The sequence below is a fragment of the Camarhynchus parvulus genome, chromosome Z (assembly GCF_901933205.1).
Source record: "Camarhynchus parvulus chromosome Z, STF_HiC, whole genome shotgun sequence".
Lineage (NCBI taxonomy): Eukaryota > Metazoa > Chordata > Aves > Passeriformes > Thraupidae > Camarhynchus > Camarhynchus parvulus.
The window spans coordinates 38469810-38497337 of record NC_044601.1 but is presented as its reverse complement, the minus strand read 5'-3'; the positions used below and the strand labels follow the sequence as shown (position 1 = coordinate 38497337).

Below are 27528 nucleotides of genomic sequence, written 5' to 3'. Positions count from 1 at the left end.
ATTATTTACTAAAAATGCCTTACCTCACTAAGGGTAAAAGCCAGTGACATTTGCAACTTACCTGTTGGTTTCTGTATTTTTTTTCTTCCTCACAATTCTTTAGTCTTAGGTATTTCACTTCATAAATAGCTAGTGTTTTCAGTCAGGTTGCTTGTTAATACTATTGCTATTTTCTTTCTCATATAACTGCAGTGTATATATAAGATGTTAGTCTTGTGTTTGATTTCTTTGAGAAATGCTTGATTCGAGATTTTTAAATGGCTGTTAGGAATATAAAGAAGGCAAGGTGTAGAAGACAAATCCTATTTGAAATCTTCATTTCTTTCTACTTTTTGTACATTAATACATGTTTTACTTTGTCTAAAACACACCTTTTCATTTGTTCAGAGACTGTGAAGAGAAAGGTCAATTGCAGGCAATCAAAATATAGGAGGAACTTTTAAACAAATAAGTTACATAGATTATTGGATACTGAATTACTTTCACAGCTTCTGGTTTTTATTAATTGAAGGCTACATACAATTTTTTTTGAGACAGTCATGATCCTAAAATGCATCCTAATTCTGCAGTTCTTTAACAGTTGTTTGCTACTGGAACAACTTAATTTAGTGTAAAATGCTTGGTTTATTGCTGAAATCTTTCAAGATACAAAGCAATGTAATAATATAGGTGATAGAATAGAGGCAAAGAACATTGACAAAATAAACCTTAGGGCTAAAGTTTACTACTGACAGGTACACTGGTTTGGTTTATTACTTGGTAAGTCTCAGTCCTTCCCATTGAGGAGTTTCAAACCAAATTTAAATTGTAGGCTTGTTGCTGTGTACTGTCCCTCAACTTAGAAAATTAATTGATATATCTTAATTTCTTCATAATATTTGCTACAAAATGTAGCACAAAATTGCATTTAGTTTTAATGGCATGTGTCTGTGACTGAATCAAAAAAGGAGACAAGAAGGTTGTGGTAACATGTCAAAACATGATAAATATCTTGTGGTCCTTGATTTTTTTTTTTAGTCATGCAGATACAATTTCATAATGTATGCATCCTAAATCATCATTTCACCTTCACTTTTTATTGTTTTTACAATTCCAAACCTGTGTTGTATAAGTACTTTTGAAATTCAAGTGGCAGTCTAATATAATACTTTGATACCAAGGAGTAAAAGTGGTTCTTAAATTCTGAGCCCTGTATCTTTTTGTTTTTAAAATTTAAGAAAAAGTCTCTTTTCTTTCCCACAGTTAACCACCATCCAACCTTGTTCATGCCTTTCTTCACAACAGGAAGAAATGGTCTCTGCCCTGGCATCTTAATTGACAGACCCTTTTTAGCTTAATTGGGTTTTGTGACTTAAAATGTTTGGGGGTTTTTTGGGGCTTTTTGTAGCTCTCATTTTGTAGTACAGTGAAACAATCTCATCTTTGCAATAATCAACCTTTCCCTTGTAAAACAGTGTTCTTAAAATTGGATAGGGTTTCAAGTGAATACTTAAATAATACAGAAAAAAAAAAGAAGAGCATTTTTACTGTTGCACTGTAAAAAACCAAAATATTAAAAAAATGCCTCCATCTTTATCTTAAGATACAAAATAATATTACTTGTATAGACTTAAGTGTATATAAAAATTTGGTGAGTGTGGTGGCTTATGTAAGGTCAGGTAGATAGACATGAAGTGAAAAAAAATATAGACATGCTTTGAATTCTTTAATTGTAATTTTTAAACAGGTAAGAAGAAGAAAATTAAAATATTAGATACTTACACTTTTGATAGCTTATTTTTAAACTTATTCACAGTTTGACAGCAATCAGTAAGGAGATATTTTGGTATTCACGTACTTTCATAAAGTAGGCTTATTAAAGGAGTAATACTTAATTTCTTAGCTTTATCAGTTCAGATTTTAATCCTGTATATTTTTATCTTCTTAGTGGCATATACCATAGAGACATCCAAAGTAGCCAATTACATTCAAGGTCAGCTGGAACTAAGAAACCCTTTAACACCACTTGTTTTTATTAGATGAGGTGAATTATTTGCTCTGGTTCCTTATTCTTTGAAGAGAAACTCTTACACAAATGCTAAACAGGTATCAATAATAGACATATTTTTAATTCCTGATACCAGCTGGTCTGAATCGAGTAAACTATTTATGTTTCTTATTGATATGCACAGCCTATATATTTATTTCTTTTTAGGTGTGGTAGTGCCTCTATATTTTTAAGGTTCTATTTATGGAACAATTTCTATAAATTGTTAATTAATAGCTCCAGTGCAATAGATGTTAAATAGCTTGATACTGATATGCCTCAATATGAACTTCAATACTTGTTTTAAAAGAAGGTACCCTAAATTTTGGGTTGTTTAATCTGCTGAGTTTTGTGAAGCTGTGATTAATTTATGACAGAATAAAATTATGAGGAAAAAAATTTCATACAAATGCTTTTATAACACTCACAAAAAGGTGTTTTCTGTTGGGAAGATTTGAAGTGTTTCTTTTCAACACCTGTGTCATTCAAATCATACATACATATTCTTTGTTCAGTGTATCCTTCACTAAATAGATATATCTGAATTTATTAGATTCAGATGAAGATTGGGATTTCTCTATTTGTTAGAAGTGAATGTTTCCCTCAGCAGCCTCTCTATTCTTGGGTGAATTTGAGGTGAAAGTGATACACAATTTTCTGCTTTTAATTGCTTTTCTTCTTCATATAATTATAGACATATTTTCTCTGAAAGAGTATTTCAAATATTTACACAATTTCTTTTACTAATACCACTACACATACTTTGTGAGTGAGTTTTGCAGTAATTTATGAAAATGCTGCAGTATTCTAACTTGGAGAAAGGCTAAAAGACTTCACTTACATGAGGAAGACCAAGTGATTTTCATGCTCCTCAGAAAGATTGCATTAACAGTAAGAACAGAACTAGGATTTGAGATTTTTTTTTTCTTTGACATCTTAAGTTGAAAAGATTGCTAGAATTTGGATGCACTGAGAGATGCAGTTGATTCTAAAAACTTGTTTGTCTCTTTGTTAAGAAACTGCATTTCTGTGTATTGCCAGATTAAATGTAAGGCTGTTCCTTAAAGAAAGCAGTATAGCTGATTACTGCTAGTATCTAACTTAACAGATTTATATTAGTGAAATTTAGCATTTAAAGAGAAGCAAGCTCCGTCCTGAATAGGTTAGAAACTAAAATTCATAATTCATTAATTAAATGTGGGGGGTTGGTGTTTGTTTTTTTTTTAAGTTTCCGTATTGTCTATGTTCTGAACACCTAAATAACTTATAAAGTAGGTAAGAATGGATTAGTATTGTCATCTGCTGTGTTCTTAGTCAAAAGAGGTAATGTGTCTTCTTAGTACAATAAATAGGAAGTTAAAGAGATTTGTCAGGTACTTCAATTTGTGTTAACACTATTTGTAAAATAAGTAGAACTGTTCATTCTGCTCTGTTACATAACTTCCACTACTGCTAAGTTCTTAGTCTTCAAAGATTTATGTCACCTAGAAACTTGTCATAGAGCTAGTTCTTTGTGCTAATTTTTTTATAGTTTGCAATGCATTGCATGTGAAAATTAGGTTTACGGGAAGGGATAGTCTTCCTTCTAGCAGCTGCTGTCTTTACATAATAGGAAGACACATAGATAGCACAAAATTGTGGGTTAGATCTGAGAGCTTTTTTTTTGCAAAAGGAAACAGAACAAAGCCTAGATAAAGTCTGCACTCTACTATTATTAGTGAGTCTGTGTTTCAGATCTCTGAACTTCACGTTAAATTTCATGCTTCTGTGGTTTGTTCAGGGAGTTAGATTCATTGAATCATAGGAAATGCTTGGTTGGAAAAGATTTACAATGATCATCAACACCCAGCTCCTGGCCCTGCACAGGGCCATCCCTGAGTCACACCATGTGCCTGAGAGCACTGTCCAAATGCTTCTTGAGCTCTGTCAGGCTGCTGCTGTGACAGAGCACAACAAGCTGTTCCAGTGTCCAACAACAAATGCATGAAGCTTGCTCTGAGATAGGTTTTTAAATCTGTCTATTTCCTTTGCTCTGTACCTAGAACATTCATCCGTATTACATTAGTCTGGAGGGACTGAAGTCAGTACATGGCTTTTAGATTTGTTTTTGTGCTGTAGTCATAAATGAAGCAGCCAAGCAACTATCAACCAAGTTGTTGAAGGTCTGCATTAACTTAGTTCTGAGTCAAACTTTCTGGAAAATATGTAAGTAATGACCAGAATGGGAGGCGGAATAATGTTAAAGTCTGTCAAATTTAAAGTTAAAGTCAATGTGATTTTGTATTCATTGTATGTTTGCATTAACATGAAGGTCAATGCAATAATGCAAAATATTGGAGTATAAGTCACACAACCATAATTTAATTGGAAGCTCCTATTTTGAAAGGATATTATCATTACTGTCATGTTTCTGTTTCATTTCTCTGCATTCCTCCTCTGTCCAGTTGTACAAGTTGAATGTCAGTAACAGTTAATTTTTGAGCCACGCTAAGGTTTTACATTGGAATTTACACTGGGGGAACATTTCTTTTTTCCTAAATTATACCACTATACAATATTTTATTGGCTGGTATTAAGAATGTTATTCATGTATATTATTTACTACCTTTATATAGCAAGAAAATGATAAAATTGTATCCAATGCTACTTTACATTGGAAGAAGAATGAAAGTAATTGGCAATTTATTACATTTATGTTCAATCTAATCAGATGTAAACATTATTTATCTGATAAATAAAAACAGCCTTAAGTAAGAAAAACTCTTTATTTTAGTTTTAACTTGCTGAAGAGTTTAAGATAACTCTGAGAAAATACTCTCACTATTAAATCAATTTGTATGTAATGTAGACACTGAGAACACTGGAGTAAGTCATGATTGTGTAGCATCATTTTAGTTTATCTTTGAAAGCTAATCTTTGAAAGCTACGACCGCAAGTTGAATTCCAGGTAAGAATAGGTTTACCCTTCTCCAGAAAATTGTGGAATAGGTTTGTTCATGCTAGTCTGATTCAATAGCCCCATTCAACAGTCACATTATGAGTCATGCACTCACATGAGACCTTGGGATTTTACGTCTAATGTATGACTGACTGGCACGGAGTGAAATGAAGAATGCTTTGGCGTTAATAGTGTAGCAATGTTGCCTATTTCAGAGAACACTTTTGATCCTGAGTCGATTTGCTGCACTATAGTATAAAAAAAAGATAAATCTGACATTCTGTCAAAGTTTAGATAAAGAGAAAAGATAACTTAAACTAAGTAATTGCACGAACCAGCACATTTTTAGTCTTTTACAAGTAGCTTCCAATATTTTCTGGGTATTCCATTTGTAGGAACTATTTGCCTCCCCCTTGGGAGAAAGGAGAGAATAAATGGAGCAATATCAGGATCTAAAAGCTTAATGGTTTTATTTCTGCATTGTAATTATACTAATAAATACCTCTATCCATGACCCCGGAATTTATAGTGCAGCGAGAAAGATTTATTGACAAGTAATTTGGAAGAAATATGGGATTATTGTGTAATTACAGCATGTGGCTATTAAGCATATGTACTTTCATACCACTTATTCCTGTTATTTCAAGACCTTCAACTATCTTTCAGTTTCCACTCAAAAATACTGAAAGGCTTCTTGGTAAATCCAGTGCCTGAGAGATCTTTGTTATATTATTGGATCAACTACAAAGTAACTGTGTTACCTTGAGATGTGCAGAGGGGATCAATAGATCTTTAAAACAGCATGAGATTTTTTAAAAGATGTTCTATACTCCTTTTTTCCTGGTTGTATAGATATCAATGTGTAGGACTTTCTACTGTACACATTCTGTATGTTCTTGATATACAAGTCCTTTATAGGTAGATTTCCTTTTGGCTGCTGTTTATTTAGGATATCTCCAAGGCCTCATCATTTTTCACCTGAGTCATGTTTTCCCATGTTCTCCCTTTCTCTTTGTGTGCAACAAATTCTGCAAATATCTTTATATCTTCTTGTCAAACCATAAGTAAAATCTTTCAAATAGCTATTGAAATATAATTAAACTCTTGGAATATAATTAAGTATGTATCTAACTGGCATAAGACTAAAACAAGAGATGCATTCCTTTGCACCTGTATTCCCTTGGCTGCATGCTATGACAGCAGCTGGGCCTATCCTTCATATAATTTGATCTTTTAATTTAATTTGATACTCCATTAGGTATTCAGTAATTTTCAAGGGGAAAGTTTTTCAAAATTTATACCAATTTCAGCTTCCAAAATCTGTACCTATGTTGTCCTCTAGTAGAGCATGGAAGCTCTTCAAAATTATAGCAGGGCAACAAACTCAAAACAGATATTTTATGCTGCCTAATTTTTGTGTTGTCTTTCACAACATATATTTGTGAAAAATCCAGTGACATTCTTGTTGCTAGATCATCTTAAGTCTCGGTTAAAAAGACTCCAAAATGTTCCCAGTTCTTTGTAGTTAAAGTAAAATCACCTTAAGTGTTGTATTTCGGGGGTTTTGTTTGTCAGTATTTTGTTTTGTTTTGTTTGTCTGTGGACTTTTCAATAAGAAATTGAGTGCTTTTAGAATTTTGACATTAAGATTCTCAATTCTAAGTAGCAGTTCCAACATTTCTTTATAAATACTACTTCATTGTTTACAGGAAAATTTCTCAGGTGTGAGAAGGAAGAAATAAGTGTTAGAAAAAGTTAATATTAATTTACTAAAATAATTGCTTGCATGGTATCACCTAGTGATAGGCATATTTGTTACTGTCATTTATAGTGAAGTAGGTAACTTTCCAAGTTGTGTACCATCTTGGTGCCATTTTGTCTTACAGTTAAGAAATATACCAAAAAGAGAAAAATAATAATTCAGTTTTCACTGAATTCACTGTCACTATTTAACTTCCCTATTTCAGGATCTGTATTTGCCATGCTCAGGGAAACTTACACATTGTTTATTAAGCTTTGAGATCTCGTTTGGCACTTGGTATGACTCAAAGCATATCTAGAAGGAAGTGAGACATCTAATCAATATGTCTTTATAGCACTTTGATCTCCTTGCTGAATATGGGGATGTTATATATCTTTGATGCTTTTTCAATAGAATGATTTAAGAGTTGCCTTTTATGTAAGTTAAATTTTGTTTTACTGTATCTGTTTTTTTCTGCTAAGGTGACTACTCTCCAGTTTTTAATGAATGGGTTACCTATATTGAAGAATAGACCTTTTAATATAAAATTACATCTTTATCAATTCTTTCTTATTTTTTTAAAGTCTAAAAAGTAAAAGGGGTGTGTGTTTTCTCCCTGCAGGGACATTATGCAAGGTGTGGCTGGCCTGATGGTCAAATAAAACATTAATGTTCTTAATAAATTTGGGGCTCTGTGCAAACACACATACCTTGCATATATGATTTGGTCAGAACTCATCTGAAGGGGAATGCAATATTTGAATGTAAATCATATAAAGTGATAAATCTTGTGAAGCCCATATTAATGTTAGTGCCATACTAAAAAAAGAGATTTGTCTAATTAATTAATTAATTAAAGAAAATCAAAACCTCTTTATGAAGGAAAATCAAACCTTTGTGTGGCACTAACTGACATTCTTGGCATTGCCCCTAACTTTTCAATGTGATGGCTCACATTAATGTACGCATGTCTGGTGGAATTGTGCAGCAGCCTCTTCCAAGAAAGGGCTTCAGCATAACCTGCAGCAGTAAAAAAACTTAGCTGGAGTCACCAGTATATTGAGGTTATGAACAATATATTTTTGCACTCAGAACTGAACCTTAAATTCTATTTAGAAATTTCCTTGAAACTGTTCTGAAGACTCCTACTATTCCCATTTTTTAACCAATGTCTGAAGAGAAGACAGAGACAGGGTACCATAATATTTGTTCTCAAATTCAGTTCTGAAGCAGGATGCTGTGTCATTTAGCCTGACTCAGATGACTTTTTGTCTGTGTCATGATGCCCTCTAACTTCAGATTGTATTCCTTCTTAAATAAACAGTGGGAATTAAATTGTGGTTATTTACTTTGTAAATAAATTGTCATTGTTAATGTTTTGCTGTTATTTCTTCTTCTTCCTGAATTGTTTTAACTGACTGTTACCATTCAGAAATATTCTAAGCAAAATTCTCATACAAAGCAAATGGAAAAGTATTTCTCGAGAACTTAAAATAGTCTCTTACAGGGCTTAGAAATGTCACTGGTAATGCAGGATCATTGAGACCTGTAGGATGTGATCAGAGACAAATGGTTCAAGGCTGTGACTGATGAGAGAGGCTAAAATGAAATGCAAGAAATTGGTGCAATATGTTGTGTCCTCACAGATATGCAACTAAATATTTTTATGTATGTACATGTGATAGATTATCACTTTTAAAGTGAAGACGAAATCTAAGTGTTGGTTGTTTTTCTGTCTTGCATAGTGTGTGCTAATGTTCACACGTAGATAATGTGCAGCAAAATTACCAGTATTGCAGAGAGCAGTGCTACAGAGCAGCATCAGAGTTTGCTTGTAATATCAGTGCCTCATTTACAGGTACATGGCAGTTTTGAAAATTCATCATTTTCAATGTAATCCAGGTGTAGACCATCTTTTTGAAACCTTGGAACTGTACCAACTATAAGGCTGAGAGTCTACAAGGGTAAAAAGTGTAACAGTGAAAAACACCAGTATTCCTTTTTGGTGGCACTTAAGTATCTGATTTAGAGGCGTGACACTGCCAAAGCACAGAAAATCTGCTACATATGCAGGCCTGAGTCTTTTCTAGTCTATTACTGCAAAGGGCTAAATGTGCTGGTGGGAGAGAAATTTGCATTTCTAAGGAGAAAAAAGAAACATCAGTCCTGAGGTAGAGTGTCAGAAATTGAATAAGGGGTGAATGAATGATCATGTACTCATACCACCATGCACGTGATTCCAAAAATTTATTCTCACTTAACTTCAAGGATTATTCTTAAAACTCATAGTGATGAAGCCTGAGTTTTTATAAAATTGTATTTGTCCTATTAAGTGATGTAATCCTTCTCTGCAGTTTTCCAGTAATACTAATTCACTTAGCTTAGAAGATGATTAAAATTTCTAAATTATAATGCGCATAGATTTTATCATGTACTTTATCATTTTCCAAAACACAGTTTAAAAGTAGGTCTCAATTGTTCTCTGTTGGGATTAGTGTATGTCTGAAAGGTCCAGAGCATCTTCGTATTCAAAAGGGTCTCCATCAACAGTCCATGAGGATATAGGCTTTGTGTGGGAAGTTTATGTTTTGTAATTACTTCACTTTTGAAATTTTGTTTAGTTTTACTTTGGAGCTGAATGAGCATATGATGTGTCCTCTGAAAGAGATTTTATTGTATGAAATTATTCAGAAAAAGCTTCTCTGTTTAAATTACTAAACTGTTTTAATTCACAATAACTTTAAAACATACACAACTCAATGACTTCACAAAGCATTTCAGTCATACTTTGCTAAATATCTTGAGCTAATGCAGTTGAAAAATAGATTGCTTTCTTGTTGATCAGAATAGATTTTCTATTGAGAAATGTTTGCACTATAGCAAAGAGATATTAAATGTAGCTGAAAATCTCTGAGGCACTGTAATGCACTGTAATGCAGAATCACTGCAGGTGAGATGTTTGAGGTACCTAAACTTGCTTGGATATCTAAGGGCTATGTTTCTATCAATAAGTGGACTGTTGTCTACACGTACATAGGTGATGAATGTCATTTGCTTCCATGACATGAGTGCCTCAAATTTCAAGTGAATTTTGTAAGAAAAATCTCTTGCAAAATGTAAATGTGTGGATTTTCCCTTCCCCATCTGTTGAATGACTCTCAAATAAAATTTCATTTAAATGTTTCTTAATGCTTGGGTTCTAGATCTTGTACAGTAGCCATATATCACAACTGTTTTTAGAGCTACATGTACTGTCATTTAACTCATAATCATCTTTAGATGTTTGCTTGACATTTTTGGTACTGATTTGAATAAACCATAGTTTGTACTCCAATATTAAGAGGGGTTTTCACATAAAACAATCACAAGCAATTGTATCTGACATTGTGTTAGAAATGTGAAAATATGCCTGAAAGCATCATTCACCAGTATTTTGTGGGTTATTTATTAAAATGATTATGCTGGTTGGTATTTGTTTTGCTTAGTAGACCAACTCATGCTCTGTGACCTCATTACACAAGGCTCTAACAAAGACAAGAAGAACATTTTGCACCTTGTTAGATACACTGAGATCTGTAAATTCTTTTAACTGCTTCCATGCTGTATCTTATACTTCAGAGACAATTCACCAAGTATCTTCTTTCTCTCAATACTAGCATATGAAAAGATTGTTGTTGTCATGATGAAGGTCCAGTAGCAAAGAGGTTGAGAAAATCCCTGGTTTTTTTTCCTGCAATGCAGATACAGCTCATTCAAGTTTCCATTTGAACGCTCATAATTTTTTTTCCTAGTGCAATTTAAAGGGCATAGGAAAGTATTTGTTTTTGAAGGGATGTCATGGGTGGTCAGCCTCAGTTCTGTTTGCAAGAGCAGATCAGCCACATAAAGTTAATTTCAAACTGTTTTAAGACACCACTGCAGACATTGTGAAACACACAGTGAATCCAGATATAGTATTCTGATAGTTTCTATTTGAGAAGTGTAAATCCATCTTATTTCTTGACATAGGTCTCAATGTACTTCTTAGATGTGTTTGATTGTTTTAAAGTATTGATGAGAAGTCTCAGTTATGATTTTTTTTGGTCACAGAACTTTTTTTCCCCAAGATTTTTAATCCACTCTTTTGATAGAAGAAGAATAATTTCTATTTCTTCTTGATACATAAAGATTCTTTTCAAAAAACATCCCATGGAATTTCAGCTGTATAGTTTGAGCTGATGTATTTTATTTGCATTGCAGTGGTGAACACTAAAAATACGGTAAACATTAAATATTAATGTAGCTTCTTGTACCTGTTGGATTTGAACCATTTGAAACTGCTCTAGGTTATGTGTAGACTTCTGGGGGGCACTCAGAGATCATTATATTTGCCAACAATAATAATGGGAAGTGTATTTAAACTGGTGAAGGAATGGATGCTGGCTAAACTTTCTATATTTCTTTTCATTGTGAAATTATATTAGTTGTGGATGTAGGACAGCTTTCAGAATGTATTTTTAAAAAGTAATATTTTGCATCTAAATAGAGAATATACATATAAAATTTCATCTGAAAGAGAAAATCTTCAATTTCACAAGTTAGTTCATTATACACATACTGCAGTGTATTTGCATATTTTGTACTGCTGTGTTGTGTCTGTGTAATTTAAATCTAATTTACTAAGCAGTTTGATCTAGCTTTAGTTGATTTTGGAAAATACAGTCTCAGTATAAATGTGTCACACATGCTTTGCATGAATTTAAACTGTATGACTGTCATTGTTCATCTGAAGTGATTGTTCATCTGAAGTGATTGTCCATCTGTTATCTTTTGAATAGAGTCCTTTGTATGTGTAAAGAATTGCAATATTAAACTTTGATTTCTTTTTGTAATGGGCTTTGAATAAAAAGTTTCCTGACTGCAAAACCTAAACTTGTTAAAGGAAGCTTGTGGAAGGACCAAGCCAACAGACAGCCAATGAGATTTTTCTTCAGTGCTATCAGTTGCTTGCTGTTCTCTCCAACAAATGTTTTTTTCATGCTTAGTTTGTGAGGAAAAATAGGTCAAAAATCTAAATGTCTCTAAAGGAAACTCCTTCTAAAGATTCTGATGAAAACTCAACTGATCTATGAGAATTTGACAGACTGGAGAGGAAGGAGTGCAGTGATGTCTGAATTAGCACCTGAATGCCTAAAAACCTGAGAAAGACAGATAAATGGCATCTTACAGAATGTTAATAAATTGGAGTTTAGCTTCTAAGTTGGTTTAGAATCATTTGTACTTGAAAGTGAAAGCTCAGCATCTTCACAGAACTGTGTGCAAACATACTAGGTTTTTAAAACCTTCATTCTTCTTATCACAGTTAGCCTCAACTTTCTAACAGTTGTAATTGTCCACATAAAACATTTCAAGATAAATGCATTATCAGGTTTTGAAATTTTCTTATTTTTGTAAATACTAAGACCTGGGGGGCAAAATAAGGGCTATATTGTGGATTAAGTGAAATATCTCAAGGCTGTACTTTTCTGATAAATGAACCTGAAGTGACCTTTCTCAGACACAATTACAGAGCTGTATGTTTTTCCTTTAATTTCATCAGGGGTTTAATTAGTATACAAATAAAACTTCCCTTATCTTCCTTTCTACCTAATTGGCTTGTCTTTGCTTATATATGAAGAATGTGAAAATGGGCTGTAATTAGGATGACCGTGTTAACCTTTTTTTCTCAAATGTACTGTTGCCTAAAGGCCTCAAAGCCTAAAACCAGTGCTTTGGATTATTGCTTTGCAATCACTATGGCTCTCCCATAGGTTTTCTCATGAGCAGAAGGGCTTTGGGTGCTGCAGGTTCCCACTGCTTAACGGGATCTTCATTCTTCTCCCCACTAAATGTTTATTGATTATCTCACTGCTCCACACTCAGCCTCCAACAACTTAATATCAGGTGACAGTCAGGAGAGTTCTCCAAGTAATTAGAGTGGAGCATTGAGGGAACAATTAGGAGCAGAGTTATTAAACTTGATTTATCCTATTCTCTCCTGAACACTTTCTTGGATATCAGAACATCACACTTTCACAATCTACCCTAGCTGAGAAATTAGTGGCTAACCTGCTGCTTATCATTGTTGCCTTGCTGCCTTGAGGCACACCCTCTTGGTTTCAGTCACTCAGCTGGAAATATTAGAGTCCATAAAGTTTATCAAGGGTTTTAATTAGATCAATCTGAAGAAGCAAAAAAAGAGGCTTACCAGCCATTATTTTATAATACACCACACTGTATTTGAACATTTCCAAGGCTTGTAGCAAGAAGCTTCAAGTAATTGCTGAAACTGCTTTTGGAGTGCTAAAATCAGTTTCCATTTTGTTTAGGTATTGCAATGTTACTAGATAAAGTATTAATCCTTTAGAGATTTCTGTAAATAATGGGGTTCTCTTTGAATATAATAGAGCAGCTCTTCAGTGAGATACTTGATTTAACCATTTCTATATTGCTTCATCACCAGCTACCATGGATTGCTGACCATGCCCCTTAAAGAAGTTAGGCCCTGCTATTGCCTCATTAATAGGCATGTCCTTGCAATGAGTAACCTAGGTTAGTTAGCAGCTCACAGAAGATTTTGACTAGTGGGTCTTTTTACTATTCATGGTCAGTAATGAAAGATTTATGTGGGAGCCAATAACTCTTCAACCCCTGCAGATGGATAGCAATAATAAAAATAAAATAAATATGCATAATGTTCCTATTTTCTTATCTTTCTCTACTCTACTATGACTGCTAAGATGCATTCAACAGCATCTGCATCAAAAATTTCTTGCATGAAAATACTAGCAGAAACTACTTAAAACCAGATTTTTCAATCAGGTGGAAAGGTGGGTTGGACCAAGCATTGGTAACAGAGACCTTGTTCTGTGTGGGAACTCAGCACATCACTCCTGATGTCCAGAGTTGCCGAAGACTCCTCCAGGGGCTCGGAGATCCTGGCATGGTGCCCAGAACACCTGGTGGCTTGACTTTGATCCTTATAACGAATTGTCAGCTTGGCATGGGGATGTGAGAGTCACACGGGTTTGAGTGGTGTAATAACAGGGTGTTCACAGGGTGAAAATGTAGATTTTAGGATTTTTGGTATAGGGGTTATGGGGGCAAGATGGAGGAATCAGGGCGTGTGTCGTCCTTCTTTCTTCTTCTTGTTCTCCATTTTCTGCTGTGATGTTGGCACTTGGGGATTGGTTTAGAATAGAAATGCACTGTCTAACATACGTGATAGGTATTGGGAATTAAAAGTAAATATTATATACGTAGTTGTAGTATAAAAGACGACACCGCCTCGGGAGCGGTGGAGAGTGCTTGTGGCTGCTGTGCTGAGTCGGACCTCAGCTGGGCAGAGAGAAAACTTTGTAGATAAGAACTAATAAACAACCTGAAGATCGAACAGCAAAGAATCCAGACTCATTCTTCAGAGCGCGGGCTGCCGCAGAACCACCCCACACATCTCGGGGCAGAGAACAAAGCAGCCAACCCGAGAGTTCTGTGTTCAAATATAGCCCATTTGTCAGAGGTGGGAATATGGGCAGGGGGTTACTTGACTTGGTTTTCAGAACTCTTTCCTCAATGTTGAAAGCAAACAGTAAACACAATAATTAGAAGAAGATAATGCTCTTTGTTTTTGAACCAGAGATGGATCCTTTTATCCATGCTAATGCACATTTCAGTTCTTGGAAGTAAAATTTCTGAAATTCTGATAATTCACAAAGTCATCTGTGTAGACAGGGATTTGAGGGCTGCCAGTGTCTTAAGGGTAGAATTTTCGAAAACAAAACTTCTGATTTTGAATATCCTTGTGCAGTGGATGAATGCTATCTGTGTGTTTATCTTTCCTTAAGGGAAATATATCAGTTGTTCATTGAAAATAAGGACATAAGAGTCAAAATAGAATTATTCAACCTGCAGTCATTTGAACAAGAATAATGTTAACATTTCTGGGTTTAGAGTTTCTTAAATAAACTTCAGGCTTTTTTCTAACAGTTGTGATTAATTTCAGCTTAGATTTTGTAAATTCCTGAACAAGACTTCAAGTAATGTTGCTGTACCTTCAAAATACACCACTGTTGAAGTAACTGGTTGCCTTTTCTCTTTAGGAATGTAAGAAGAAGACTTATGCCAGTCCACAAATGACAGTTTATTTTATAGGACTATGCAGTCTTTTGCTGTAGATTGTTATTTTATAGAAAATTTCTCTATCATAATGCTTTTTGAAATGCCTCTGACCCTTAAAGAGGTCTGAAACTACTTCAGATTACTGGAGTTTTCAGCACCCTCCAAATTTTTATCAGCATTTTATGTATACTGTTCTTCATACTCATCCACAGCATAGTACATCTTCATATTCCACAGTCAGGACATAGTACATCTCCATATTCCACAGTACTCAGGACATGTACTGAGTACAAATTATGCACAGCATTCTTAGAATTCAAGCAGAAAATATACCCATAAATTTTGAAAAAAAGGTGCGTAAGAGCTCAGTCTTGCAACTGTGCAGCCTTCTCTTCTGTATTTTAGAATCTATCAGGAAATATGCTATGTGTAAAAGAATGTTTAGAACCACTGATTATAATTTCTTTCTAAAAAGGCAATTAACAGCTGTAAGTAAAATGTAACAAATTATGAAATCAAATTATTAATACTCCAGTCTATAAATGTATTGATTTATCCCAGCAGAAAGGAGTAGCAACCAGCCAGATTCTGTATTAATTAGTCCTGTGTGCTATTTTTCACCTATTGGATTAATCTGAATTGATTAAAGCATGTTGTGTTGATTCTAAGCCAGAGAGAAATGTTTAGAAAATATACATACTATTTTGCATATTGGGAAACTAATGTTATAATAGTGAAAGCACCATAAAATAGATTGTACTTGATATGCTAACAGAGAATATGAGATTATCTATTCTACTGAAATTTCTGAACAGTGAAGAATATTTAAATAAATGTTTCTGTGCTCATTCCCTTTCATTGTGAATTCCTTTCTTTAATATTTATTTTAAATTAAATTTTGTGAATAGTCTGTGTTCTTTAAAGCTGTACTCTTGATTACTTCCTTTGTGTTTAGATCTGATATTTGTAAATATAGTTCTTGTAGCATAGTGTATGTCCCTGCTTGATCAAAAAATAATTTTATTTTATAAATATATTTGTACATAGTCAATATACTAAAAACTGGAGGGTTCTAAGTTGGTAATATTTTGGTAGAGAATTCATAAAACCTTAGTATGGAATGGTCCAAATCTACTACACAGTGTAGTCTGTTTTCCACTTTGTTTAATAGCCTATGGCATAAACTGAAGTTAATTATTTGGGCTGACAAGTAACTCTGTTTTCTGTCTGCTTGCAGAGTCTCTCCGAGGCAACGATGGAGCTGAGAAGAAGAGATCGATTTCTGCGTCAGCAAAATAGACTTCTTACCCAGCTGGAGCAGGACAAGCGTCGGCTGAGCGAGAGCATCCGCGATGCAGAGAGTGCCCTCTGCACGGCAGCCAAGTGAGCCCTGGGACCTTGGGGAGATCACTTAAAACGGACAAAAGATCAATTCTCACTTTCATGCACAGGGTTTTAGCCTTAGCTAATGTAATGCTAGAAAACAAAAGTACATCTGTCTCTCTTTGAAATTCAGTGATAGACTTCGAAAAAGAAAACTGTTCAAGATACTGCATGTTACGTTTTCTGTAGTTACCCCATAATAGTGCTACAAATTCTTGGTCCAAAATGCATAAGCATTTTGTCTGCCAGTTACCTTACCGATTTGACAACATCTCTTTGGTAGATCCTTCACATTCTCTTTGTTTAAGGAATGATTGTATGTTCTAAAGGGGTTGAAACCCATTTTGGACCGAGGCTTATCTGTGGAATAGTATAGATATTTCTTCTGATTTCAGAGAGCTTTGGATTTAGATGTAAGCCCCATGCCTTTTTATACTATAACGTGAAGAGTGGAAGGAAATGTGCAGGGACCATTTTTGAAAGTATTGGTAGTCAAAAACTGTTCCGTTGACTTGAATGAGATTATTAATAACCTCTTAGAGTTATGTAGTCAGATAAAATTATAAATCCTTTCAGACTTTGTTATCTATTACTGTTACAGTAGTATGCACTTTGAATATTACTGGTCCACGGCCAAGATTTAAAAAAAGTTCAATTTAAAATTAAAATTTCTCATTATACGTGGGGTAGATTTGACCTCTGAAGAACAATAGCTTAGCAGCTTTAAGGGGCTTATGCACCAGCAAAATAATGTAATTAATATAGTTATCAGTGATATGTTTAACAAGCTAATTAAAATGACAAATATTATTTAGTACAAGTGTATCAAAGCAGATTATGGCCCAAAGAAGGATTTGTTTTTAAAAGCCTCCTCCTTTTCACCCTGCCCCAATCTATTTTATGCACTCCACTAAGGATCATTTCTTATGGTCATTCTTATATTCAGAAAATGGTTTTTTGACATGAAAACTTCCAACCAGTCATTGTTCTACCATAAGAACTCTATGTTGTGTTCTAACATAAACTGTTCTACTTGTTCTTCATAAAAAGTGCAAGTGTCTTTTTCTTCCCTTGGAACATGTAAGCAAAGTAGTTAAACAGACTTTGGTCTTATCTGGAAACTCTTATTTTAATATCAATTCCATGACCTAAGTGATTGTAGGCAATGCATGGGTGTCTTTCAGTTTCTTTCCTAAATTTTTGTAGTGCTGTAAAAGACAGCAAGATGTCTTTTGTTCTTGTTCTGAGAATGGCTGACTTGATTTTCTTTAAGTGGTGGCTAGCAGTTCTTTCCACTTTCCTCCTGAGTAAGAAGCAATATTAATACAAGTGTCTGAAACAGTGAACCTGACAAAAATATAATAGTCTTTTGGTAATTTCTCTCTGTTGTGGTTTAACCCCAGCCAGCAAGCAAGTACCCTGTCAATCTAGTCCAAAGAAAGGCAGGATCCTGAAAATAGAAAAGTCTATGTGACTTTATTAGGAATGTAAAAGCCAATTTTACTCTTCTGACCACCTTCCTGTATTTTCTGTTAAGACAGTATGAATCAAGAAATGAGAAAGCAGCCATCATTCCATGGGGAAGAATGCCATTATTTTGACTGTAGAAAAAGAGGCTGAGGGGAGACCTTATTGTACCTGAAAGGAGTTGTAGTGACGTGGGGCTTGGGCTGTTCTCCCAAGTAACAAGTGATAGGACAAGAGGAAATGGCCTCAGGTTGTGCCAAGAGAGGTTTATATTGGATATTGAGAAAAGATCCTCTCGTGAAAGGGTTGTCAAGCATTGGAACAGGCCTAAGGAAGTTGTAGAGTCTGGAGGTATTTAAAAGATGTGGCCCTTGGAGACATGGTTTAGTGGTGGGCTGGGCAGTGCTGAGGTAAGGGTTGGACTCAGTGACCTTAAGGGTCTTTTCCAACCTAAATCATACTGATTCTATGGATTCTGGTATTGTAAAAGCTCAAACAAAATATACACATAGCTGACAAAATAAGAGACAGTTGTGGAATATTGAAGTGTATTAGCTTTTCTGACATGGATTCTATTTGACTTCCTATGGTTAGGCTCTCTTTTCTCCTTAGTCATATGGTATTATGCAACTTCAGTTCTATTTCTGTCAATCATGAGTTGAGGCCAAGGTTTTTCATGACAGCGTAGGTGATGAGAGCTGTCTTTCTTACTGAAGCCCTAATCTACAAAAGGGCATTAGAGAATTGTTTCATTCTCCAAACCTCCCTATTGTAAGGACAGGATATTTGGCTGGACTTTTAGAAATGTAAGAGAATGTATTCTCTTCCTGCTAGATAACTCCATTCAACATGCCTTTTACATCTAAAACTCTTCAAGAAAATGATATTTGTTCATGAATATGTCCATAACAACAGCTAGTTTGATAGTCCACAACAGAAGCAAATTGTATATGGAAATATTCCAAAGAGTGGTACAAGAACTACTTTTTAAGGTTTGCATTGGGGATATAAAAAGGAGAGACAAAAACATAATACTATGAGTTATCAACAATTATTTGAAAAGACGTGAAAGTTAAAAAGTAGCAGAAAATTAATTTCTAAATCAGGTGAGTTTCAGTTCTATGATCTACCTCTTTTTTGTCTTGTAATAGAGACAGAGAATTGATCATTAGTCATATGAAAACTGTAGAAGACACTCTTCATAAGGTAAGAATTTAAAATTATTCCTCTGATTTGTATTTCTAAATATATGAAAGTTTTACCACTGCTTTTGCTCAGGAAAGAAGTTGTAAGGTGGCTTCCTTTTCTTAGAGTTTATTTCCACCTTCAACTTCTTTTATCCTAAAAAACTGTTCATTTTTAGTGAAGTAAAGTACAGTTTTATAGTACACAAACTTCCACTTTTCTTCCCTTAATAGCTGAGATCACTATTTCTAGTTACCAAGTGAAGACAGTTGAATATCCAAATAGCTAACAATTTCTATGGAGCTAAGTCTATCTGTGTAAGCCAGAGGTCATTTGGTGATGTCACATGCATGGTGGCCATAAAACCATATGGCTTTGTGCATGCTACTTTAGTCTTTGATACATGATGAAACATAAGGAAAAGGCAGTAAGATGTAACCTGTAGTCAGAAACTTTCATGATATTTTTAGGGCATTTTTTAAATTGAATAATAATCTTAAGTATTCTCTTAGACTGGCACAGTTTTGCCATGGTATAGCATTATTTGAAAGTCCAACAAAGCTTGTATGTTAATTATTTAGGCAAAAGGACTGTTTTAACTGTAGCTCTAGTTGTTGATTGTTTTAGAACTGTTTTTAGTCTAGAGCAAAACAAAGCAAAATAAGTGGTTTTATTACCTTGGAGTGTTAATTTCCCTTATCACATCTTGAATTCACAGCAACATGGGAATCTAGTCTTCATTTTAGTTTCTGTGTTCACCAAAACTAATTTAATTTTCAGATACTTTTTTCAAGTCTTTCTTTCCTTTAATGTTCAAGAAAGTGACAGAACCTAAAACTGTGTGGTTTAGCTGCAGCAAACTGTGCTGGTAGAAACTGTCTTGCTTTTTGCCCTCACCTTTTTCATACTTTCATACTTTAAGCATAAAAATTCACGTCATGCAGAAAGTGTTGTGTTTTGCAGTAAGAGATACATGTGCTTGGCATTCAGAATTTATTGTCCTGGATTGCAAAGTTACATTTTGATTTTGAAATCAATGCCATTATGTGCACTAGGATTGAAGTGTTTGGGGAAAGGATATAGAGAAGGCCACATGCTTAGTACTGATTAACCTGAGGCAGTGAATTGCTTGAGAAACAGCCATCTTTCTTCTGAAAATTTTAGTTAACATATTGCTTCTTAATTCTTGATGTACATAGTTGTTAGGCCCTCGTAGCACGTTAGTGAGTAGCAAAATAATTTACCCTTTCTGGTTTGTCAACCTAAAGAATAAGAAAACATAAGAATTAGAAATGTCAGGATGCTCCTTTCTGCAGGAACTAAAAAAATTGATTGTAAATCATTCAAAATCTGACATACTATTTCTTCTAGAAGAACAAAGGGAAATTATTGATTTTGTTTGGGAAGTATCTGAAATGTAAACCCTACATCATAATGGTAACTAATTACCTAGCATTAGTGAACATGGCTGATGTGTAAACTATAAAGTTTACACTGTTGTTCTTAAAGGGTTTCTCACCCAGTAAAAAACCAGAACATTAAGAAATGGATTATGTACTAGTAAAGGAAACATAAGCCTTTCTTTCTCCACTAGAAATTCTGGGATTTACTTGTGTTTTAAGAAAGACATCAAAAGAAAATGGGTAAAGTTCAGAATCAGCTGAAGTTGGACAAGTACTACTAGTAACTGCAGCTTTACTTACAGGAGTTTGAAATGGAAGGTTTTGATATTTCTGTGTTGATGTATTCATGAGCAAGTATCCACAAAATTCCACTGTATCACTTCAGGATCTGTATTATTAATTCATAATGCTAAATTTTTACCTATAGATCTCAGAGGGATTTTACAGACATCCTTAGTAATCTTAGTTAGACTCAGGATAAGACAGTGTACTCTGATCCATTAAAGTAGCCTCATTCCTCTCCATATTCTATCCCTACAAGAATTCAGGAAGTTGGCAATGTGGGTACCAGATCATCTGCCTTTGGCTATATAGCGGTGTAACATTCTGCAAACAAAAGTAGGAGAAATCAGAGCCGAGGGAAACAATCTCTCTGCATGCTTCTAATATGCTACTGGACCAGAGATAATTTACATCACTTTCTGCCCTGCACTATGAGTGGATGGAATATCTGGTATCATATTTGACTTTGCCAAAAAGTGCCTGGGCAGGCTTGTGCCCAGAATGATTCTTTCAAGACCATTGTGGAGCTACCTTTTTAATCTTCATGAATATTTATGAAGCATAACCATTGAAGAACTTGAGCACTGGATATGCTAAGAAAGAAAATATTTTTAGCAACTAGTTTCATGTCCTTCATAAATTACAAGATGTTCTTTAGAAGATTATTTTTTGTCTTACCCTGGGTCTTGTCACATTAGCTATCTTTATCCTACGCCTGGAGCTGAATTATTTCCACAAAAGTTCCTGATAATATAAGAGATCTTTCTTCATCTTATACCACCTAAATATTGTGGACAGATACCTAAATGCAAAGTGAAGGTTTTAACAAACTAAAAAAATCAAAACAGAAAATTGCCAAGGACAAACAGAGACCTCAAGAGGATTATGGTTTGGTTCAGTTTTATTCTCAAATACTGATGATGACCAGAAGGTAACAGCAAAATGATAACAGAAATAAATAAAATTTTACTGGATGAGTGATAAAAGGAAATTCAATCTACTTGAAGTTCAAACATAGAAAGTTTTCTTAAAATGTCTTTTAATAAAAAGAAAAATCATTTCAGAACATGTCTTATTTTAAAACCCATGGGCAGTCCCTTTTTTTATGTATGAAAAATAAGTTATTTCTCGAAACACTTTCCTCTCAAAACGTTGAGTTTATTTTTTGTTATAAAATAAATCCTTGTTATGCTTGCTGATAAACTGTGTTCCATTATTTATTTCTTCTTTACTTCTTAATATTCTGGTTGTATAAACAGTGTAAAAGACATTAAATCTATTCATTTCCATTACTAGATTCTTTAACATGTGTAGTTAATCATCTATTAGTTATGGTAATAATGCCACTTTTGTGGGTTCAATCCTTGTATGGGCCAGTGATTTAAGAGTGGACTTCATGATCTTCATGGGTTCCTTCCAGCTCAGAATATTCTGTGATCCTGTAATCCCATCAGAGGAAGAAATATTTTTACACTATCTCTGCTGAAATCTTCAGCTTCTCCTTGTATTGCTTCTCACTTTGAGTGCTTTTTTTGGATTAGCCTTGGCCAGCAGCCAGATGCCCACCCAGATGGTCTCTCAGTCCTCCTCAAGAGGACAGGGGAACAAAACAGGATAAGAAAGCTCATGTGTTGAGATGTAGATAGAGATATTGCACAGTAGTTATCATCACAGGTAAAACAGCTGACCTGGGGAAACTATTTTAATTTATTTTTTGAAGTAGATTTGGAGAGGTAGAAACAATTTCAAAATTAGCATTACCCTGCCTTTTAATCTCAGCTTCACTTGTGACTGCTCTGCTCATGTTGTGAGGCACAGGGGTTTGCAGCCAGTCCACAACAACTTGTCTCTGCAGCTCCTACCTCCCCATGCTGTTTCCCTGCATCACTGTGGGCTCTCCATATGGGCTGCCATCTTTCAAGAATATCTGCTTCAGCGTGGACTCTCCATGGACATTAATTCCTTCAGGAACTATCCTGAAGAATTTCCTGGACCTGCTCTGGAAGGGGATCCTTCATGGAATATGGCATGGATATACCCCAACACAGTCCTCTGTGCTATGAGGAAATACCTAATCCAGTGCCTTAAGTGTTTCTGCCTCACTTCTTTTCTGGCTTAGATATTCAGTATTTTTGTTCCCTCCTTCTCTCCCTGTGTGATGGATTTTTCTCATTCTTAAATTCATTTTCACAGAGGGGCTGCCAGCAGGGCTGTGGGGCTTAGCTGTGACCTGTGGTGGGTCGGGAACCAGAGATGTCTAGAACCAACTTTGTCCTGTACTCATCTGTCCTCACAGAGACTGTACCTGGTACACTGCTATAGCTGCCTCCTTTTCAGCCTGCCTAAATCTCTGTTCTCTACATATAGCCTGTGCTATACACCACCATGAGAAGTCATTCTAGTGAGCCAGCCTTCAAAGTGACAGAAAATATTTTGTTTTTCCTTGTACTCTTAACTATCAAAATCTTGACAAATTTAGTCTATCATAGTCGGTCCTGGCTGCTTAGGATTTGGCTGTTTTAGCAGGCTAATAAAATACAACGTGCTCACTGTTTTTCCCAATACCAGAGTTAGCAACCTACTTATTCTGACACTTTGGGACACACCAGCACACCAGTGCTTTGATCACTTGGGATCAAAGCAGCTATCCAGTGTGCTCCTTTCCTTCTGGCACTTGGACAGAAGAATTATTCTTTGTCCACTTCTGTAGTGCACTTCTTTTCTGCTGATTGAAAGGTTCATATGCTAGCTAGCAGAACAACTTCCATGCAGACCTGTCAGCAGTCATGCCTTGAAATCCATCCACTGTTGTGTTTCATTGCGTCGCTGTGACCCCTGTTGTCTCCTCTGAAATGCCCCTAAACTTTTTACGAGATCTGGGTCCCATGACTCTATCACTGAAAAAAAATATGAACACTGTACCATCCATCCCATAATACATTTTTTAAAAATACAAAGACAGAATTCTATTTCTTTATCTAAATTAATGGTTTGGGTTTTTTATAATACAGCACATATTTTACAGTCACATAATACAGTTGGAGATGGGGTGGGGCCATTGAATACTTGTACCAGTAGATTGTTATTTCTGATGTGGTCCATAGTAATCAAATGCATTTCCTTATGATGACAGTTTTATGGCCTGCAAGGAATTAATTTACAATAGGTTTAAGTCCATATACAAGTGACTACATTGGAAAAAACACTCAAGTGTAAGTGGCAATAATTGTTAGTTGCAGCAATGAGACCACAAATTGATCAGTCCTGGAAGAAGAGAACACTTATGAGACTTAAGTTAGCTATCTCTGTCAGACTCCAGTAGATATGACCTGACGCATTCAGGTATACTGATCAACCACATTTCTCTCAGTTAACTGGGATCTATAGTCCATCATATTATTTTGTTATCTCAATAATTATTTAAAAGCCCTCATTTTAGAGATCTCAACTTAATTCTTTTTTGCCTAACCTAATGAAACTCCCAAGATGGTTCTTCTGTGTGTTAGACATGTTAATATTAAGTGTGAAGCCTGCTTTATATGTGTGCTCAAAGTCTGTCCATCACTGTGGTCCTGGGTTGTTCTCAACTGGCCCTATCACAAGCCTATTGAAACAGTGAGTATGTGTACATGCAAAAAAATCACCAAGAAAACCCAATTAGATTGTTAAAATTCTAAATAACTTCTGTAAGAAGATTGCAGTAGAAAACCAGCTATTATTTCTCTGTAATAAGAAAAAAATGCAATAAAAATATTACTTTTTCTCCTCCTCCATCTGAAATGTGTGCTTCTTAATTTCAGTGTTTGATGAATGACTTTTGTTTCCCCTCCTAGCAATCTGACTTTCTTGATCCGTGTTCCTAAAGATCAGTTGTGCAGGACATACAGGTGTTAGCACAGCTGGCTTGCTGATGACAACTCTGTCCATATAGCTGTCTAGTGTGTCATCACTCATATTGTTCAGTGTCATTCTGACCTAGCCAAGCTAAAAATGGTACTCCCACTCAAGAGGGATTTAAAAACCTTCAGAAAGTAAAGATAAGACATTAGCGAATGTCATATCTATGCACTTAACTGTTTTCAGTTTGGATGTATCTAAGTAACTAATTTCAGGATGCATTTGTTTTTATATTTTGGTTTTCTTTGTTGGTTTTAAGGTGGTTATTTGATTTTATTTTTGGTAGATTGTTTGTTTGGGTTTTTTTTGGTTGGTGGAGGTGGGGTTTTTGGTTTTTTTTTGTTTGTTTGTTTGTTTGTTTTGGGTTTTTTAAAAGGCTGAATACTTATATATAGTTTGCCTTCAGTAAGGAGAAATCCTTGTTTTGAAAACTATGGAATTATTGACTATATTAACTGTTATTTTCTCCCGACATAGGTTCATTTTCAGCCCAAGGTCACTGAAACCTTTTCATAGGGGATGTATTATAGTGCACATCTTGCAGCTAAAGAGAACCTCAGGTGTTGTGGTCAACATTTGCAAAAAACCAACTCTGGATCAGATTAATATCTTATTCAACTGACCATGCAGTGTGTGTATGTAGTAATATGCGAAAGCTTGAATTAATCTTATAGGTAAGTCTGGAATGGTAGTCTGCTCTGCAAATTAATTTCCATAATCTTGACTAGTCCTGAAGGGAGGAAAAAAAAAAAAGAAAAAAAAAAGCCAAGCACACCCAAAACATCAATTTTATGAGATATATCTCCTTTACACAAACACTGTTGTTCAGTAATTAATGCTCTCTTAGAAATCACCTGTGAAATGGCTTGTTTTGTAATAAAATACAAATTTGTATGGCAGTAATCAGAAAGCATAGTCACTGAATCAGTATGCTAATACAGAGATTTTCAGTAGTTATTCTATAGAGGTAAATATTCGTATAACTAATTGCGATAATGTATGGCCACCTACACTAAGGTATGTCAAAATGCTATTTAAACCTCCATTATCAACAGAAGTCAGACCCTTGGACTTGAGGACATATTTCTTTTGATGAATAAACGTGCAATGATCTGATGGCTTTTAATGATAACTCAAACCTAACTGTGATGGCCATGTAACAAGTATCCATTAAAGTTTCCCTTTCTGTCCTATAAGACACTCTTGTCTGAGCAAAATACATTGTGATTTGGTGTAGTTTGGTTTTTTTCCCTCTCGGGGGAAAAAAAAAGAATGGCTTGATGGGGTGTTTTTGCAGTTCAATTGACGAATTTGGTTCCAAATACCATTCCGCACCTCATTGTCTCTCTAATTGTGTCTATAATTTTCCAGTTTTTAGGTGCTTGATTTAAAGTGCCTTCAGTTTAAGATACGCAGTCTTGTCACAGACTTGTCACAGGCAGTCTCTTGACTTCAGGAGTGATCCTTGGTTGCTGAAACATCCTGATGGAAAATATTGTCTCTGAAATTATATAGGCACTCATTCAATGAGATGAATATACACTTTTTGTAGTAATTTCCTTACTTTCAGAGCAGGCTCAGACTGGTATTAAGAGCAACCAATATTAACATATGTCTATGATCTGACAGGGTGCTGTGGGAGGTACTTCTTTGGATATTACTTGTGCCAAATCCTGCAGCAAATAATTTGGGGTCCGTGTTCCCTTAAATGGATCACACTTAGATTGATCACTGTTTTCTAGAGAGCCCAAAGTATATGAATGTATCATGAGGAAAATAATCTGTATCAGCAACTTACTTGAAGAACTACTGTTATCAAGACTATTCAGTATTATTGTTGGTGGAACTTCCTTCCTGTATATTCATTTGTATTTTTGATACAGAGTAAGAAAACTTTAGCAATTCATATTAAATGTGAAAAAAATAGGCAGTGTTCATCAAGGTTTAATTCTATCCAACAATGTATAAAATATTATTCTTCTTAGTTCTATAGTAATTTGTATAACACTATAACAAAGACTTGCCCATTCAAAGCAGTTACTATGTAACTAATTTCTGTTAAAATGCTTCCCTAGGCAAAGGACTGTGTCCCGTGCATGTTTTAAACCTGTATAATATGGCCCCCACTTAACGTGCTGCCCTGGAGGTGCGGACACTACGCAGCTAAATCAGCCACAGACTTGCAAGACTGTGGTTAAGACTAAGATTGGCATTCAAACTGCTTTGTTCTGCTTAAAAAATTCTAAACGCACTTTTGTCTGTTGTATGTCACATGCAGAACACATAGCAGTGTGGTAGAAACCATTTTGCTTGTACTCTTAGACTGATTTCTGTATTTGCAGTTATATCAGCAGTATGGTGATCTCAGACAAACAGATTAAATCACTATTTTCCATTTGCTTATCACCAAATCACACTAGATCTTGTTCTGCTCTTTAAATTGCAGATGATATGCTATTTAAAAAGTAGTAGGAAATTAAAGAAAAATAAGCCTAAAAATAAGTATTTTTAAAGTAGAGTTGGTGAACTTTGAACTTATAAAATATTCTCATATATAGCTTATATTATGAAGTTTATATCCATACATTATTTTATTTTATTTTCACCATAAGAAAGCATTGAATTAGGAACAAAATAAAAACTAAAATCTCAGGTTTGTTGTATCAGTCAGATAGCAACTGGGAAAACATTAGGAAGGCTGAGCACATTCTAATACCCTTTACAACTTCCTAGCATTTAGTGTCATGTCTCTATTGGCATAACTGGCATATACCACATCAAACTGTACACAGAAAAACCAATGTAAGCACCAGAGTGGACTGCAGACAAAACTACTATTATTTTGAGCAGCAGAAAATTTTAAAGTTAATTTTTGGACATGTAGAATTAGTCCATCAAATTCTACACCTTGGCTCAGTCAATAATGTAACTTCAGTTTATTATTCAGTTTCAGCTTTGATCTGAATTAATGAGTACTTTATCGATTTTAAATTGAGTGGCTATAGTGTTGTCTTCTTTGTTGCTCTCCTAATTAATTAAAAAGTTAAACACTGTCATAAGTCACTCTTCT

General features: G+C 34.8%; 1 protein-coding gene across 1 annotated transcript in view; it reads left to right on the top strand.

The window, feature by feature from the left end:
* The window catches only part of CCDC171 (coiled-coil domain containing 171), a 182778-nt gene that overhangs the window by 82985 nt on the left and 72265 nt on the right, over positions 1 to 27528 (top strand). The window contains exons 21-22 of the mRNA XM_030969447.1: positions 16079 to 16224; positions 18843 to 18897. Coding sequence (XP_030825307.1) covers positions 16079 to 16224; positions 18843 to 18897 — 201 coding nt within the window. The remainder of the gene's footprint in view (positions 1 to 16078; positions 16225 to 18842; positions 18898 to 27528) is intronic.